Here is an 18682-nt window from a genome sequence, read left to right as displayed (position 1 = left end):
GTTGTGTGCAATCTGTTGGGTTGGCCTTGCATGGGTGATTGGTTGCTGATGTGGTGGATGGGTAGGGACCTTCTTCGAACAGGTGGTGAGGTAGGTTTGGGGGAGTGCAATGGCAAGAGGGCTATGGGTGGTGACCGACGATAATGGGAGACTTCGATCAACAATCCAAGCAACCAACACAATTCCAAAAACAAACCACCAAGCTACAACACAAACCCACTCTCCAACCAACTGCAATCACACGATTGAGTGGGTTGGGCAACTGACTCTAGGGGAAGGTTGCAAGGTGGAGTCAGAGATTGTGACGGTGGGCAAAGGCGACGTTGGCAACAGTAGTCGTGCACGACGCGACAGGTGATTTGTGCAAGCACACGCTCAATCGTTGCACCTCCGATGGCTATGGGCTATGAACATGGGTAAGGAATGATGAGAGGGCTTTAATGGTGGTTGAGGGGGCTTTAATGGTGGTCGAGGTGGCTGATAGCAAGGTACAATGACTTGCTAAAGGTCATGCGACGCAAAGGAAACGAGATTTGGGTGTGAAGAGATACTTCTGTGATAAAATTTAACATATTCAACATTATTTACCGGGGCAGGGCAAGGAGACCTCTATCCCCATCCCCACAGGGATAGGGAATTTCTGGTCCCCATCCCCCTATTTTTGGGGGAATTTTTGCCCTATTCGAGGCAAGGAGGGTCAAAGGCCCATCCCTATGCATGAGGGCAACAAAAATGTTACCACATCTATGCATTCCAATCATATAATGGCCAAGATATGAGATCAATTACACCGTTAGGGCAAGAGCTAAAATACTCTAGCTTTGATGGCCACGGACGAAGGAAATTTATCCAAGTAAACTGTGACTAAAAAAGATAGCCATATATACAAATTAACTTTAACACAATTCATTTACATGTCCCACATCACACCTAAAACCCATCCCTTAACATATGCACATGCCCGGGCAAAATTTTGAGTGGTTTAGGAGCTCTGCACTGGCTGTCTCTGTCCCATCACTTCTGCCAAAAAAAAAAAAAATCACGCTAGTTGAGTGAAATAAACATCAGCTTTGTCAAACACCAATATTACGAAACAATATCAAAATGCATGTGTGCATGTGAATGTTTGATAACACGAGCTTTTTTTTCAATACCCAGAGATCGCAAATTTTTCAAGGTCCACCGAGTATTAAATCAAAGACAAGTTCGAGACTATATCATTGATAACAAATAAACTTGTGAATATAATTATAGTGAGGGGCAGACATAAGAAAATTGAATCCCTGACCTCTTGGAACCAAGGGTCTTAACCACTCGAACTCATCCAAAACCTTGGGGTTGGATCATAATTTAATTCTCTTAACACTAAGATTAACATTTCATTGTATGGCATACTCTAATGCTTATGATGGTCAAGGATTCGAAATTCGTAGTGTGTTTTAAGGAATTTTCCGTCAAAGAATTACAAATACAACACAGACTCACATACAGACAAGCATGCACCAATCATGCACATAAGATCAAAATATAATAAGGCTAAGTTATCAATCATACCAACTTTTCTTAAGAGATTTGTAGTGAAATCAGAAAGCAACTTAACATATAGACAACTTGTTGACAAGAAAGTGGGACAAGATTATTACCAGTATATTTATCAGATGGCTGTAACCTGTCAGCAGGAAAACTATCACCTCAGTTGTGTGCTTCAAAAGTAGGAAAAGGCTTTTGTCCTAATTCAGTTTGGATGACCAAAGATGAGCTGCTGCACAATAGCAGCGAAAGCTTCATATGACAATTCACAAAAGTCAAGAAATCGGATATCTCAAGGTGTGTTAAAGTACTCACGAAGAAGAGGAAATGAAAAAGCACACTGGTCATTTACGCTTGGGCTTGAACTTGGCCTTGAGTTTTCTCAGCTCCCGACCTTGTTGCTAATAAAGAATAAAACATCCAATTATATTATTATAGGAGTAAAAACTAGCAATACCTTAAAACTCCACACAATACTAAATTTCAAAAAGGAGGTATTATATACCTCATGCAACTTTCTCCAAGCATAGTCTGATCTTTCTTGTTGCAAGGACCACTCCATGGCCATATCATATTCCAGTGTGTTAGGCTGAGAACAATGTGAAGTGGACACAGCTTCTCTCTGAGAAAGAAGAACAAACAGAAACCAAATTCATCAGGGATAAAAAGAAAAAGTTGCATGCAATTGTGTCCCAGCACACATGCATGTGTGAAAGAGGGAGAATAATATTTACCATTTCCCGTTGCATCTGAAGTTTAAGTTTATCAATAACAAGATGGCCAAAGAATGTCGACTGCTTTCCCGTAAAGCAAGGAGTTCGAAAGCAGCCCAAAAGAGGCCTGCAATTAGAACATACAAAAACACACAATAGAATATTTATTGAGCACTCTATAAAGCATGTAGCAAGTTTTGAATAAAGTAAAAAGACCATTTGGACAACTAATTCTTAATATTAAAATGATCATATATCAAATGTCAGTTATAATAAAAGACTGGAAACATGAGACTGTAGAGGTCTTGAGTCAATAAAGTTCATCAAAATTAACCATCCAACATTGTTCAAACTTAAATACTTCAAAATCATTACAATTGGACAATTTTTTTATTTGAACAACGTGAATGTTGATTTTATTTTTACTTAAAGAAGCTTATCATGATACTAGCAAAGTGTAATCACATTTCACTACTAAACAAGATAGTATAACTAAATTCAGTATAAGACCTAAAGATCACTACTAGATCCACTTTATAATCCAAAATTACTAGAATAATGACTATAACAGATTATAGTGAACCTCACAACAGTCCATATCAGATCAAACCATAATTTTTTACCTGTAAGGTAAGAACTCAGATAATGATTTTTTATTTGACTTCTAAATTGGCACTCTCTTTTTCTCCTGTCTATCTGAATCATTCTCCAACTTCTTTTTCTTTTGAGCTCCTAACTACTCTCAATATGATAAATAACCCATAAACTTCCTTTATATATTTCCCTTCTAGCATTCTATTTCATGAGAGCATGCTTTCCCATAAAAAATTCAATATTTAGGGATCAACCTGCTGTCATCCTTTTTCTTTGATCTTGTACAACAACTTGAAATATCACTTTTAACAGACTAAAATTGAACTATGTTTGCTCTAAAAATACAAGACGCGGAATAAATAAAATATCTAATTCCAAGATAACCTATATCTTATGGAAAAATAAAATCTTTTATCCTATTGTCCGCACCATGCCCTCAGGATGAAGGAAATTTACCTCAAATTTCAATCTCCATTTCCATTTTCAATTTGCTTCAATACAAATGGCATTAAAATGAACCCTCACCAAATACTGGAAACATATCTAAACCACTAATTCCTCATTAAAGATTTGTTCATCAAATTGTGGAGGCTCATCATTATCATCAAACCAAAATTTAAAGTAATTGTTAAGGCTATCCTTACTATGGCTTATGGATTTTGTAGGAGCTGGATTTGAAATAAAGGATTGGACCTACTACAAACAAGCAGACTTGGGTAAAGATAGGGTTATCCAAGAAAAATAAAAACAAAACGATCCATAAGGAAAAAGAGAAAGGACATTTGCTAAAGTGGCCGGAAGGACCCCAAGAAAACTGCAAAAGTGTGACGTTGGAAACGGCAAATGTAACTACCATTTCAAGAGTTTTCCTCCAAGATCTTAAAGAGTATAAAAAGAGGTTATACCGTATAAATTGTATTTAATTCATTCGATTAATAGGAATTCTCTTGTTTTCAAGAATTCTCTCAATTCTCCCCAAACTTTCCCACTTTCTCATGCTTTCTTGCGTTCCAAACACTCTTATTACATCAATTTCAACTCTAAAAAACAATCGAAAAATTAGATTTATTCACATTTGAATCAAGTACGGACATATGTATTTGAGTCATCTTCTTATAGATGTTGCAACAATTTAACAGTATCTATTAGTTTGGTCTCATTTTGACAGTAATCTCTTATTTCTCATACTAATCTTGTAGGAGGAACTTGTTTTCAAAATGACAATCTTGCCCACATTAATTTTCTAAAGAGTGTTCGATAAAGAAAGATGGAGACTGATTTGAAAGGTTTGTAGATCGGAGGAATTTTGGAAGTGCGTATGGAAGGATACTTATTAATTTTAGCTTTGATACCAATTATTAGAAACTTGACCCGCGGAATGACCCGACCAGGCCACTCAGTCTCAAGTCCAGTGGTTCGACCAGTTTGACCCACCGGTCAAACTAATGTTCAAAGGTTTAAAATCCAACAAAAATCGACCTAAAAATTACATATAAGTCCCTATAAGTTTGAAATCTTGCAAAAATACTCCAAACACCACCGTCGGCATCAGCAAATAAATCCTATTTCCAGCGACAATAACACTCCCCATCACCACGAAAACACTCCTTCAACCTCCTGATCAAAACGCATCCCACCCCTACCCCGTTAGCCTCCCCAATCGCCCACAACAGAGGGCTTTTTTCGACGACTTATTTATGCGATTTCTGGTTGATTCAATTTCCGGAAATCACCTCCGTTGCCACTATTCCACTCATCTGCCATTCCTCTTCAAAAGCCCTAACATTCCAACATTTAATTGTTCATGGATTGACATCTTAATTTCTAGGATTTTGAATGAATAGGAAAATTTGTAGCCTGACTCGGTGAAGGCTCCGAGTCTTGATTGAACTTGTTCAACCGGTTGGGCCAGGCCGGGTTCCTAATCACTATTTGATACAAATACTAATGCAGTCGAAGTAGAGAATTTCAAGACCCCAAAAATGTTGTAAACATTGAAAAATGAAAATAAAGGAACACTCCTTTATTATAATCAAATGCTAAGAATTCGCCAATTCACTCAAGCTAATATTAACCGAATAAAATTTCAATAATCTTGTAAAAAAAGCTCCAAATTTCCTATCTATGATAAAGGCCGAAAACAAAGATATGCTAAAGTTAAACGAGATAAAATTAATCCCAATTTTATTATCTGCTATTGAGATTCCTAATTCATAATGGTGATATGTAAAGTAAAGGATTAACTTCACCCACCCCAGAGAGATCAATGCATCTCGAACACCTTGACAATTTTCAATAACTATTAAATATCCTTAAAATTCTTGAACAGTGCATGAGATTATTGAAACCCCTTTATAAAAGTATCAAAAATTTTGCGACATAGGATATTAATAGTTTTCAACAATCGTTGGGAGAATTAAGACTTATTGATCTCTCAGGGTGGGTGGATGAAATTACCCAAAAATTAATAAAATATCTAATCCCAAAAAAAATCTTTCATCAAATTAATAAAATTCTTTTATCATTTAAATCGCCTACAACAAAATCAAGTAGTAGTTTAAATTTGAAAATCTCATAAAATGTCTAATTTTAGTCAACACCAAGCTCGACTTTAAATATGGATGAAGCCCAAATAGGTGTGAATGAGCCATATAGGTTAAATGATGATAACCAAGACCCAAGAGAAATATGGGGACTCAAATAGCCACCCTAAATAATGTCATTGGCTACATAAGCAGAATATTAGCCAAAGAAATATAAGGTCATCCTCATGAATATTCAAAACCACACGAATTTGCCTAAGATGTACAAGTTAGAACATTACATTTTTTTTAGCTTAGAAAAAAAAGTTTAGAAAGTATTGCAAGAATGGAAAAGATGTTACAATACATGTGGAACAACAAATTGCTCAAATTATTGAAAGGAAGTGTGCAACGCGTAATGCCAAATGACATACAAGGGTAAGATAGTTGAAATATATGTGTGCAAATTGATTCTCATGAATTAAGTAAATAGTTGACCTATCAACTAATGGATTGAGCTTTTCATGCCACCTAAATGACTATGCCTATCAACATAGTTATATACAATATCATATCCTAAATTAGGTCGATTCAAATAGGGAATGTCTAAATTAGATTGAAATAACACTAAGAAACTCCCCTAAAGTTAAGTTGATAAACGTACTCTAATTAGTTAAGAAGCTGTCAAAACCCACCTTATGAGGGAGATCCCAGACAAATTGAAAGGTAGATCTTCAACATACTTCAGAAAAGGGAAATAATGGTAGCTCTACGAAAACTACAAATTTGATACTTTAAAATGTTCATGAACAAAGTAGAACAACAAAGAAAGATCGTCAAGCCGAATTTAATACAATTACAATTGAATGATTCGAGTTGCACGCATACCTCCCATTTGATAGCAATAAGCACCCCTTATCTAATTTTGTAACAACCATCTCTGCCGCTTCTCTTGTTTTGAATATAACATAAGCTTGACCTACAACATGAACAAAACTTCTAGCTTAACTGATTGATTTCACGAACAATGTAACCAATAAGGTCATCTTCCAAAACGCTTTTAAAACAACAAGACACCAGCCTCGATATCTTGGTGTTAAAGGTTGTCTTAAGTGGGAAAATGATAGATATTACCATAGACTGAGTTACAAGTGAATATAGATTACATGTGGAATTCAAATTACGAACTCTGAGCAAGGAGGATGAATTGATGGCTTGCTATGTAGACTTAATATATCAATTGATAACTAAAAATAATACCAATCAATTGATAACTAAAAATAATACCAACAAGGGTACAATAGTATCAGCATTACAACACTGGAAATGATACCTTCAATGACATAAACACCTTCAATCTCAAAGATCAAAACTACTGTGTCGTTGAACTCCATAAACCAACACTTAATACATGTTCTTTTCTAATCTGAAAACCTTTTACCATCAAAAGCCAAGCCAAGCCAAGCCAGCTAATCAATGTTTTAATAATCAACCCAAGGTGAAACCCGGCAAAGTTGCCGAGTCCTGGTTTGACTGGTTAACTGGCCAGTCAAACTGGGAGACAAAACTTTTAAAATTCAGCAAATACACCCCTAAAAAGTATGTTAAGTCACTATAGGTTTGAAATTTAACAAGCACACCCCAAATACAAATCAGCTGACGACTGGTTGGCGGTAGCGACAACCCAAATGCAATCTTAATCGTCCCTTGAGCTCATTCCTCCCGACGTCGGTGTCGGCATTCCAGGCCAGATCTTACCAATGCCGACACCGGCATCGGCATCAACAACCCCATCACCCCGAAAATACTCTCCTCTTCCTCTCGACCCAACTCCGTTACCCTCGCCGATCGCTGGCAAAAGTCGGTTGTTGCCGCTGCCAGTTTTTTTTCGGAAATCAACTTCGTCGCCACCATTGCACTCACCAGCACTTTCTCTTCAAAAGCCCCAACATCCCAACCTTCAATTGTTCGTCGATCATCATCCAAAATTTTAGGGTTTTTGGTGAATAGGGAAAATGTTAACCCTGCCTAGTAAAGCTCCTAGGTCCCCATTAAACCGGCAGGCCAAGCCAGATTTTAAAACAGTGCAACTAATAAAAACAAGCTCTTCTTTTAAATGATTCATCCTTCCCAATAAACCATTTATATCACCACGACAACACATAATTACTAAATCTTTGAAAAGATAGCAAAATATCACCTCCTGACCTCGATTAATTCTTGGAAACTCTAGTAACGATGTTGTCATCTTTTTGTCTTTAAGTAGTTCCAACTATTCAAAGAGACATCTATCCCCAAAATACAAGAGTAGAGGTAAACTTACAAGAGGACTTCTATTTTCCATACACTAGAATGTTAGGGTTTATTTGAATCACAAGCTACAAACATAGACTTCAAGTGTAGTATCCCACATAGTAAAAGTTAATTCAATAAAAACCATATCTACTATAACTTCAAAGCTAACCCTCTAGATAAATATTATTATATTCCTCATAGCCTTTAATACAAGTATTCAAATTCCCAACTTGATAGAAATCATAGTTCTACATCTTTGAACAACACAAAAATATAAATCAGGGATTATCTTGCAACACATTACACAAAATCTCCTTAATTTTGCCCAATTCTAATGTAATAATGCACCGTCTAAAAATCTTCAACCTTATTTTATCCACTATTCATTCAAGCCTGATATTTATATAACACTTGGGATCCATTATAAACATATATTTTGTCATCAACTTCAAATGCTATAACAAAATAATGAGAATATGCTATCACCCTTGAAAAAATAATAAGAGTTATCTTTTATTTCAACCATGTAAACTATTTAAGTTTTCTTGAAACCATTCTCATAATGGAGAAGGAAGCCAAAATTCCCTTTTCTACAGTTTTATCCTCACACATAAACTACATGTTTGTAAAGCAATTCAAAAATCATAAGGAGAAGGCTTGAATTTCACAAAGATGCCAAAAGAGCAACCAACAAATATTTCACCTAAACTTGAATTAATATTGGAGGTCCCAACCTTTGCTAATTTCCAACAAATTCCTCACCTAGACCAAGGACTAACATTTTGCCACCAATTGCTCCAAAGGAAAAATAATAGCCTGCAATTTACCCTTAAAAACAACAACATTCCATCCTTATATCCTAATTGCCTAGCAGTAAAGCTTCACAATTGGAACTAAACTTAATGTTTACAACTACAATAAAGTGCCATCGCTTTAGAATTGCATCAAAAACCCATGTTATTAGTGTTTTCCCTACTAACGCATCAACTAAACTCAAAGTGTTAATGGACTGATTTATTATACGTCACTAGTTACTTATAAGAATGCAAGTCTCTAAGTCTAGCTACATTGTAAAAATGACAAATTTGAATCCTCTAAACAAGCACAAGTACTTTGGCCTTGGATTGTTTTGCTAGTGAGGAAAAAAACATGAAATTGGCAAGAAATGAGATAAACCTAAAAACGTTTTCTAACTACTGAGATTGTCGGGTTTAAGAGTAACCCCNTAGGTAGTTCCAACTATTCAAAGAGACATCTATCCCAAAAATACAAGACTAAAGGTAAACTTACAAGAGGACTTCTATTTTCCATACACTAGAACGTTAGGGTTTATTTGAATCACAAGCTACAAACATAGACTTCAAGTGTAGTATCCCACATAGTAAAAGTTAATTCAATAAAAACCATATCTACTATAACTTCAAAGCTAACCCTCTAGATAAATATTATTATATTCCTCATAGCCTTTAATACAAGTATTCAAATTCCCAACTTGATAGAAATCATAGTTCTACATCTTTGAACAACACAAAAATATAAATCAGGGATTATCTTGCAACACATTACACAAAATCTCCTTAATTTTGCCCAATTCTAATGTAATAATGCACCGTCTAAAAATCTTCAACCTTATTTTATCCACTATTCATTCAAGCCTGATATTTATATAACACTTGGGATCCATTATAAACATATATTTTGTCATCAACTTCAAATGCTATAACAAAATAATGAGAATATGCTATCACCCTTGAAAAAATAATAAGAGTTATCTTTTATTTCAACCATGTAAACTATTTAAGTTTTCTTGAAACCATTCTCATAATGGAGAAGGAAGCCAAAATTCCCTTTTCTACAGTTTTATCCTCACACATAAACTACATGTTTGTAAAGCAATTCAAAAATCATAAGGAGAAGGCTTGAATTTCACAAAGATGCCAAAAGAGCAACCAACAAATATTTCACCTAAACTTGAATTAATATTGGAGGTCCCAACCTTTGCTAATTTCCAACAAATTCCTCACCTAGACCAAGGACTAACATTTTGCCACCAATTGCTCCAAAGGAAAAATAATAGCCTGCAATTTACCCTTAAAAACAACAACATTCCATCCTTATATCCTAATTGCCTAGCAGTAAAGCTTCACAATTGGAACTAAACTTAATGTTTACAACTACAATAAAGTGCCATCGCTTTAGAATTGCATCAAAAACCCATGTTATTAGTGTTTTCCCTACTAACGCATCAACTAAACTCAAAGTGTTAATGGACTGATTTATTATACGTCACTAGTTACTTATAAGAATGCAAGTCTCTAAGTCTAGCTACATTGTAAAAATGACAAATTTGAATCCTCTAAACAAGCACAAGTACTTTGGCCTTGGATTGTTTTGCTAGTGAGGAAAAAAACATGAAATTGGCAAGAAATGAGATAAACCTAAAAACGTTTTCTAACTACTGAGATTGTCGGGTTTAAGAGTAACCCCCAATTTAAATCCCAGTAACCATGTAAAGAAGGTCAAGCGATTTCTAGTTATTTAATAATTAAAAAAAAAAAAAAAAGGAAAGAAAGAAAGAAAAGGAAAAGATAGGTGTTCTTAAAGGGAATAAGCAGCATCTCTTCCAAAGGACGCAAACAAGAATTTTAACAACACGAGAGGCCACTTCTCAAAACACAACAACCTCTTGTTTCAACCTACATAACCTTGAGTTACCCATGAAACAAAAAGAAAGCTATAAAGAAAGAAGATAGGAAGTCCAAGGATTGCAATTGGTGGTAAAAGCCTTTAGTTTCAATTGAAGGGTCAACATTTCAAATCCCCTAAAAGTCACCTTCTTCAGATATCACATCCTGCATGTTTTCTGGCAACCAGGGATGAAGGATCTAAGTACCCTTCGATTTAGATATTGAAGAACACAAAGACAAGGTCAAATTTTTTAGTATCTAACCAAAGAAAAAAAAATTGAAAGCGAGGGAAGAGAAAGACTTCCATTGTTGAAACATGTTGATCCAAGAAAGGTAGGAGAGATCAATTCCAAGGATTTGACTCAGCCTTCATGGGAGCTCCATTCAGAGTTTGAAGAATCAGAAAAATAGACCTTTCTAATGGGATTAGAGCAATTCCAGAATTAGCAATGCTTGAACCATAAGAAGTACTAGAACAAGAAGGTTCTTGCACTAGATCTTCAAAATTACTCAACGTGAACTGCTAGAATCACAAAGTTCTAACAGGGTTCAAGTAGATCCTACTGCTTGAACAACAAGAGTTGTAGAACCATAGGGTGGACATTCAATTTCAACTCAAAATGTGGCTATTTGGGCTAATTTCCAAAAATAAAAATGTTTTTCGTTAATAAATTTTTTTTGGTAAAAGTTTATTAAAATGAAATTAATTATACCAATGGATAGAAGAAACAAACATTAGTTTCACGACTCCACTAAAAAAAACTCCGCCAAAAAGGTCTAAAAACATTTTTAAGAAGACACAACAATTACCCAATCCTTTTGAATGAAGAGAAAAGTAACCCTCTCAATTGCTTTGCAAAAGATGCCCACTGAAAAGCAAAAATATGAAGTCTTTCCCATAACAGCTCCAAGTTCACATTCTTATCTTNAAGAAAAAAAAGGAAAGAAAGAAAGAAAAGGAAAAGATAGGTGTTCTTAAAGGGAATAAGCAGCATCTCTTCCAAAGGACGCAAACAAGAATTTTAACAACACGAGAGGCCACTTCTCAAAACACAACAACCTCTTGTTTCAACCTACATAACCTTGAGTTACCCATGAAACAAAAAGAAAGCTATAAAGAAAGAAGATAGGAAGTCCAAGGATTGCAATTGGTGGTAAAAGCCTTTAGTTTCAATTGAAGGGTCAACATTTCAAATCCCCTAAAAGTCACCTTCTTCAGATATCACATCCTGCATGTTTTCTGGCAACCAGGGATGAAGGATCTAAGTACCCTTCGATTTAGATATTGAAGAACACAAAGACAAGGTCAAATTTTTTAGTATCTAACCAAAGAAAAAAAAATTGAAAGCGAGGGAAGAGAAAGACTTCCATTGTTGAAACATGTTGATCCAAGAAAGGTAGGAGAGATCAATTCCAAGGATTTGACTCAGCCTTCATGGGAGCTCCATTCAGAGTTTGAAGAATCAGAAAAATAGACCTTTCTAATGGGATTAGAGCAATTCCAGAATTAGCAATGCTTGAACCATAAGAAGTACTAGAACAAGAAGGTTCTTGCACTAGATCTTCAAAATTACTCAACGTGAACTGCTAGAATCACAAAGTTCTAACAGGGTTCAAGTAGATCCTACTGCTTGAACAACAAGAGTTGTAGAACCATAGGGTGGACATTCAATTTCAACTCAAAATGTGGCTATTTGGGCTAATTTCCAAAAATAAAAATGTTTTTCGTTAATAAATTTTTTTTGGTAAAAGTTTATTAAAATGAAATTAATTATACCAATGGATAGAAGAAACAAACATTAGTTTCACGACTCCACTAAAAAAAACTCCGCCAAAAAGGTCTAAAAACATTTTCAAGAAGACACAACAATTACCCAATCCTTTTGAGTGAAGAGAAAAGAAACCCTCTCAATTGCTTTGCAAAAGATGCCCACTGGAAAGCAAAAATATGAAGTCCTTCCCATAACAGCTCCAAGTTCACATTCTTATCTTCGTCCAAAAAAAAAAAAAAAATCCTCTCTATCCAAATAACTTAAATTGCCACCAAAATAAAGTATATCCAAAGTATTATAGCTTTAAGACAACTTAAAAATAACTTTTTTTAGGACACCCAAACAAAAAGCAATTTTTTAATCATTCGTAAGTTATTTCTCAACGATATTAAAAAATAATTTGAAAAGTGTTTCTTATATTAAAAAAGCTCTTTTAACCACATTGGTAGGTCCATGATATTTTCCCTTTACTTCTTTAATACCAACTATCACTCGGCATAACTGCGATAATATGAAGGTTAAAGTTAGTCTAGCAAGGCAACAGTGAGAGGACAACAAATAATGTGAATGGTCATCGAAATTTAAAGTTCATGTTCATTTTTTTCATCCACTTAAATTGGGAAGAAAACTTTGTATAACACTCAACTTTTGGTTATTGTTCTGATTAATAAGAAATGCTTTAAAGGCATGTCCATGGTATTTCTCAAATGATATTAGTTCAAGTAGTAGGCCAACATATGATACATAAGGTTCCGTTGTATATCCCAAAAATAGCTCAAGTTTTTGTGGACATTTCTTTTAATAAGAAATCAGGTTTTTCTATGCAAATTATTCACCTTCAATAACTACCCTTACTAGTTTCATATAAAATATGACACAAATCATAAAGACTGAGGGACTAGAAACCTGTGTAACTTTTTTGTAGTTTTCCATCACCATCTATCTTGTAGCTTAGAAGAGGGAGAATATATATATATATACAGATATATATAAACTATAATTTCTTTCATAATGTCAGGAGAATTATAGTTTTATTCCATACCAGAGTGTGGTGAAGAAAAAAAAAGTTGTGGAACCATCTTTGCTGAGCAATTTTCCTTGAAGGCATGCCAAATTATGTCCTGATATACAATATACAAATTCTTAAAATGCACCCAAGAAAAAAAGATAGGGTAAAGCATAGAAGCAATATAAGTGATCAACTGATCATCATAACTGAAAAACAAAACAATATAAACACAACAAGTGGAGTTACCCACTACATTACCAAGAAATTGGATCAACAGGCATTGTATTTGTTGTATTTTATACCATAAATGCATCACCTTTTCTCAATATTGCATCATAAATCATTAAAAACTGAAAACCTATAAGTAAGAAAAAGTAAAAATCATATTTTCCATAATGATTACTACCTCCACCTCTGTTGATGTGTAAGATGGGTCCAAATTCTCAAGCAAGACAAGCGTTCCTTGATCATGTGCACGCCGCATTTTTTCTTCCCATGGCTGGCAATAGTATGGAAGAAGTTTCACAAATTAGTCTACAATTATGTTACTTCTCTTCCCCATTTGAGGGTGTATTCATATTCTTCTAAAGCAGATACTAATATTAGTAACCCTTACAACTTTTTTACTGCTCTTCAGATCCAATAGGAAACAGAGTAAAATAAAGCAAAATGAATAATTAAAAGCATTGAATAGGAGAGAAAAAACACTTACCAGTTCTTTAAACCATTTGCTTCTATCCTGTCATCATGCAAATAAACAAGAATTACCAAATCAAAAACAATAACACAATTATATTATGGTAATCAGCAATACCTTGCATTTTCAAAGATCTAAATGAACACGATACTGTATCTAGAACAAGGAAATAAGCTAGACCTATATATTGGCTGAACACTCATCCCATGTTTACATTTTTCCCTTCTTTCATTTTCTCAACCTTCACTTAGTATTGAGTGCTTATTATCCAAATATTTGCTTTAAATGCCTTAAAATATAAATTGACCCAGAAACACAATTTTGTTTAGATAAGTTTTGAGAATGACAAAAATATAAGAAGAAATTATCCAAAAACTCAATTGTTTTGACCAATGTGTTTTTTGTTTTTTAGTCAATGTCTAAATAACTCTTAATATTTAAATGTTCTTAATGTCAATCATGAATATGCTTTTTTAACACTCGAAGACATCTTTATCTGAGCATAACAGCTTTTTTCATTTATTTTATTCAATAAGGGGCGTGATGTTTTTTTTCCTTCGTTTCATGAAAATTTTTATGTCACCATTATCACTCTTAACACCAGCACAAGCACCAACACAAACACCAGCAGCACCACCATAAAGACCAAGACCCCATCACCACAACACAATCAGTAGTGTAGTCATTATTTTATTATTAACAATTATTTTTAATATGTAAATTATACAGGAATATTGATATTTATAAGAATAAATATGTGAAAATGCCAGTTTTAAGATATTTCAACAATATTAAAAAAAGTTAACTAAGGGATGACAATCTTGAGGTGGCAAACATGAAAATTAGTTCCCTGAACCCTGAAAATACCCAAAAAAAGAAATTTGGCCAGGGCCAAGGCTGAGGCCAGGGAGTCTCTGAAAATGTCCAAGTTTCCCCACCCCTGAGTTACAAACTCGATTTTATGACTTAGAATCTAAGTAGTTAATAGTGGAGAGGTCACAAGGAGTGTAGCTAGTCATAAACAGAGTGCAATTCACAGCTAAAGAAAAGTAAACGAAGTTTGTTGGCTGGTTGTGTTCATTAAAATGTTAGAAGGGCAGCTAAGAACTCCAAGTGTTTAATGTCAATAACATTTTATTTCATTACTATATATATAAAATAAGCAGGCCATATTACTCTGCCTAATTAAACCACAACAAAATGCTAGTTCAATTGATCTGAGGGACATTGATCCAAATTGTTTGGTCCTAAGATTGTCAAAACTCATTAACAAACTACAAGGCCCACTGGACCTTAAACTAAAATATGAGAAGATTCAATTGTCCCTAAGCCCATGGCAAGTCAGTATAACAGATCCAGCCCAACAAGCCAAGTAAGCCCCCGTACCGCCCAACGGGTAAAATGCCATCTCAAGATTTAACGTATATTAAAAAAAAAAAAAAAAAAAAAAAAATTCCTGGTCTACATCTTTATATATTTTCTATTCAAACTTTAGATAGAAAAGTAAACATCACCTAAGTATGGCATGAATTTGCAATCTTACCAAAATAACTGGTTATATTATAAAGAAAAGAGAGTTGATAGAAAACTAGTAGTGAATTTTATTATTCTGATTCAAAGTTTTAAGATAATTTTACATATTATAAAAACTTACAATAATACATGGTACATACATTTATCAAAAGCACGGCTGGTTATGCAACAATCATTAAAAGTTTCCAATTGGGTAACATTTATAAGCATATGATGTCAATTTCATGGTTTACCTACGATCTCTAAATTGTTTTGAAGCAGTAATTGGCACAAACATATTTCAATAAAAATTTGATATAAACAAAATGACAACAGTAAGAGTGAGAGTATATCTTTGAAGACTAAAAGAATATCGTCTTTTAACATTCAAATTATTTCATGTTATAAAACTATAAAAAATAAAATCAACCATATCTGTGATACTTATTTTGAAACAAATATTAAAAAATGAATGTTCTTCTGTCCAACTTTATCTGTATTACAATATTCATATACTACTTCTATCTTTAAAGACCAAAATCACCACTGTAAGCCCTCCATTCAATGACAAGACCAAATCAATTTATAAATATCTATAAGCTAATTAACATTTAACAGTAACACAAATAACCGGCATTATGAAAAAAAGATATTCCTAGCAACAGCACTCACCGATTTGGTCGTCGAGTAACCTCCCATGCTTGGGCATCCTTTTATTTCCTACGTTTGAAGGTTGCATCGAAGATGCTTTGGTCAAATTGCACTAGTAGGTTTTAGAAGCTTTGCATCACCTTTGGTTATTGGAAGGACCTTTTTCTATCCCACAATAAGCCTTTGCTGTTGCAAGTTTAAGCTTAGATTTATCTTCATTTTGGGTAGCAGGTACCATATCCTTTGCATCAGTCCCATCAAAATCAAAGCGTAACTTCTGTGCACCATCTTGTACTTATCATCAAATATTTCACAGAACCATCCAGCTCATTTTTTTCGAGGCCATAATCCAATTCACTAGGATCCTTAGTAGAGGTTACTTTTGTTTAAATTCAATCTCACTAATCCTACCACTTTTAGTCTCTTTCTTTTCAAATTTTGTACTGGTCTTGTCACTTTCCCGTGTATCATCAGTTCTAGTCGTTTTGCCATTGTAACACTACTCCAGATGCAACCTTTTCTCCAAGCAAGATCTTTGTCCAGCCAATGAAACTTTTGGATCTGCACTTTCTTCAAACTTAGATATCAAGCCGGCTTGTAATGGAAATATTTTCTGGTTTTGTAGCATTTGCCATTTCACTGCAATCTATGCCTACAGAAGAGGCAGCTTTTTTCCAAGTGAGGTTTCTGTTTAACCAGTGCAGCGTTCAACAATGATGCATCTCTTTTATTTTCATTTTATCCTTTCACCTGGCTCTAAATCTACACTAGAAGTTGGCTTTTCTAAAAGAGAAGACTTTTGTTTAACTAAAGAAGCATTCACATTTCATTGGCAAGGTATCATAGAGTACCCTCTGCTTCTTCAGTTACATGTTTTTCTGGCACCTCTTGCTCGGCTGAAATCACTACTTCCACTGCTACAGCGACATCTTCTTTTCTGAAACAAGTTTCAGATCACCACTAGATTTTTGAGAATCCAGTCGGTTAAATATAAACTTCACTGCAACAATTAGAGAAACATCAAACACATAGGCATCAAGCAATCAAGATAAAAGGAAAACACAAAGAGATTAGTGAAGTATTAACCAAGGAATGACAAGTACCTTGAATCCCAGCAATCATTTCATCAATTGTATCCAAGATTTTACGGTGCCCAACATCAAACGTCCGGTAAAGACAAGTCACTCATTTGAAGTTCTCCAGCTGATGGTTGTGGATTCTGTCATCCTTTGAAATGCAAAACAACCTTGCATTTTCCAGCAATTGCTTCCTATTTTAAAATGTAAAATTAGTCTCTAGATAGCTGAACTTATACTCTCACATCAAATGCAAGGAAACTATTTAAATGTTATAGAGTATGAACAAAGGACAGATATAACTACTATCCATATACCTTGACATAAACAAAGACTTTTATATTAATTTATGATTTTCATGGTTCAATTGTGAATATGCAGGATGGCCATATCAATAGCCGTGTTAATCCCCAAAAAATAAACAGTAATTTACCCACATCTGTAAGATTTATGTCAATCTGAATAAACAAACATGTGTATCTATTCATTGCAATACAGTGACTGAAGTGAGATGGCATACAAATATTGGAGAATGACAGGTTTGAGGATATACAAAAATAAATTTCTTAACTAAAACAAAATTAATGATGAAGATTCAATTACCAGAGGATTGACATTAGCAAGGCCTACACCTTCACCACATGCAGAAATAATTCATTCTCAGGTATCTGATCATTCCCAAGAAAATTTGAAATTCACAAGGACGCGAAAAACCAAAGAACCTTTATTTCTTCGTCTTATCAGCATTCTCCCATATCTTTATAACTTTACCATATAAGGTTCGGGTTCCCCTTCCTTGTACATATATACACAATCATAAAGAGCATATTCAACACCATCATATGTAAAAGATCATAGAACCGGACATCTTTCTTTTTTCACCAATTCCTCTCTTTTTACCCACTTAAATTCAAGGTTCTCAACTTCAGCAAATTTACCATCTTGACATGTACGCTTCACTACAGTCAAATAAGAAATCAAACAAGCCAAAAAGATTAACTGAAAAAACAGCAATAAACCATTTTAAAAAGTGAAGATTCTCTCAAAATTATGACCAGCTACAAAATGAAGTATTAACATATTTTCAATGAAAATTACAAGCAGAATGCACAACAAACGTTTGGTTTTTATAACAACCTCAGAATTCGCAAGAATACAAATTTTGATGGAGTTAGATTGACATAGACATCAATGTCAGACCGTTGTGATGATTTCAACAAAGATTAAAACTGAAGCCAAAAGTAAGAATGACTTTTTATCATAAACAAATATATAAGGCCAAACAAAAAAATAGAGAGTACAGTCCTAAAGTACCACATAGCTAAAATTGGCTGGCATGGGGAACCATGTGGGACCCTGTAGTTCTACCATTTGTGGTTGTTACAATTGGTAAGGATGACTTCGTTCTACATTTTTTGATGCTACAATTGGCAAGGGTGAGCTCTACCATTTGTGGTTGTTACAATTGGTATAAGAGCAGAACCACCCTTTGGGCAAACCAACCTCTCGGCTAATTGAATCGCCATCTGTGGATGGGCTCGACTGCCCATAGACCTCCTAATTGAATCCCACATTGCTAAAGAATTGGTCCGCATGTGGCTTAATAACAACGTGAGCACCCTCC

The 18682-nt window shown here is 34.5% G+C and overlaps 1 protein-coding gene and 1 long non-coding RNA gene across 2 annotated transcripts; both read right to left on the bottom strand.

Annotated features, from left to right (window-relative positions):
• Positions 1–1844: 1844 nt before the first annotated feature.
• LOC116119298 (protein ANTI-SILENCING 1-like) lies at positions 1845–13856 on the bottom strand. The gene is made up of 7 exons (XM_031405234.1): positions 13835–13856; positions 13529–13621; positions 13156–13234; positions 6248–6338; positions 2265–2370; positions 2036–2152; positions 1845–1931 (listed from the first exon to the last, which is right to left on the bottom strand). The coding sequence occupies exons 2-7, from the start codon at positions 13604–13606 to the stop codon at positions 1875–1877; spliced, it is 528 nt and encodes a 175-aa protein (XP_031261094.1). The 5' UTR covers positions 13607–13621; positions 13835–13856; the 3' UTR covers positions 1845–1874.
• A 2750-nt stretch (positions 13857–16606) lies between these two features.
• Positions 16607–17932, bottom strand: LOC116119299. The gene is made up of 3 exons (XR_004126384.1): positions 17662–17932; positions 17086–17252; positions 16607–16982 (listed from the first exon to the last, which is right to left on the bottom strand). It is a non-coding gene; the product is annotated as an uncharacterized LOC116119299 (long non-coding RNA).
• Positions 17933–18682: the final 750 nt, after the last annotated feature.

The sequence above is a fragment of the Pistacia vera genome, unplaced genomic scaffold (genome assembly GCF_008641045.1).
Source record: "Pistacia vera cultivar Batoury unplaced genomic scaffold, PisVer_v2 Contig880, whole genome shotgun sequence".
NCBI classification, from domain to species: domain Eukaryota; kingdom Viridiplantae; phylum Streptophyta; class Magnoliopsida; order Sapindales; family Anacardiaceae; genus Pistacia; species Pistacia vera.
Note: the sequence above shows the minus strand (reverse complement) of the source record. Positions and strands in the feature narration are given on the sequence as shown.

Coding starts and splice junctions, on each gene's coding strand:
- LOC116119298 (XM_031405234.1), bottom strand. CDS start 13,606: ATGCGGCGTGCACATGATCAAGGAACGCTTGTCTTGCTTGAGAATTTG. Junction 6,339..13,155: donor TTTTTCTTCACCACACTCTG/GTATGGAATAAA, acceptor TTCATGTTGTAG/GTCAAGCTTATGTTATATTC. Junction 1,932..2,035: donor CTTGGAGAAAGTTGCATGAG/GTATATAATACC, acceptor ATTCTTTATTAG/CAACAAGGTCGGGAGCTGAG.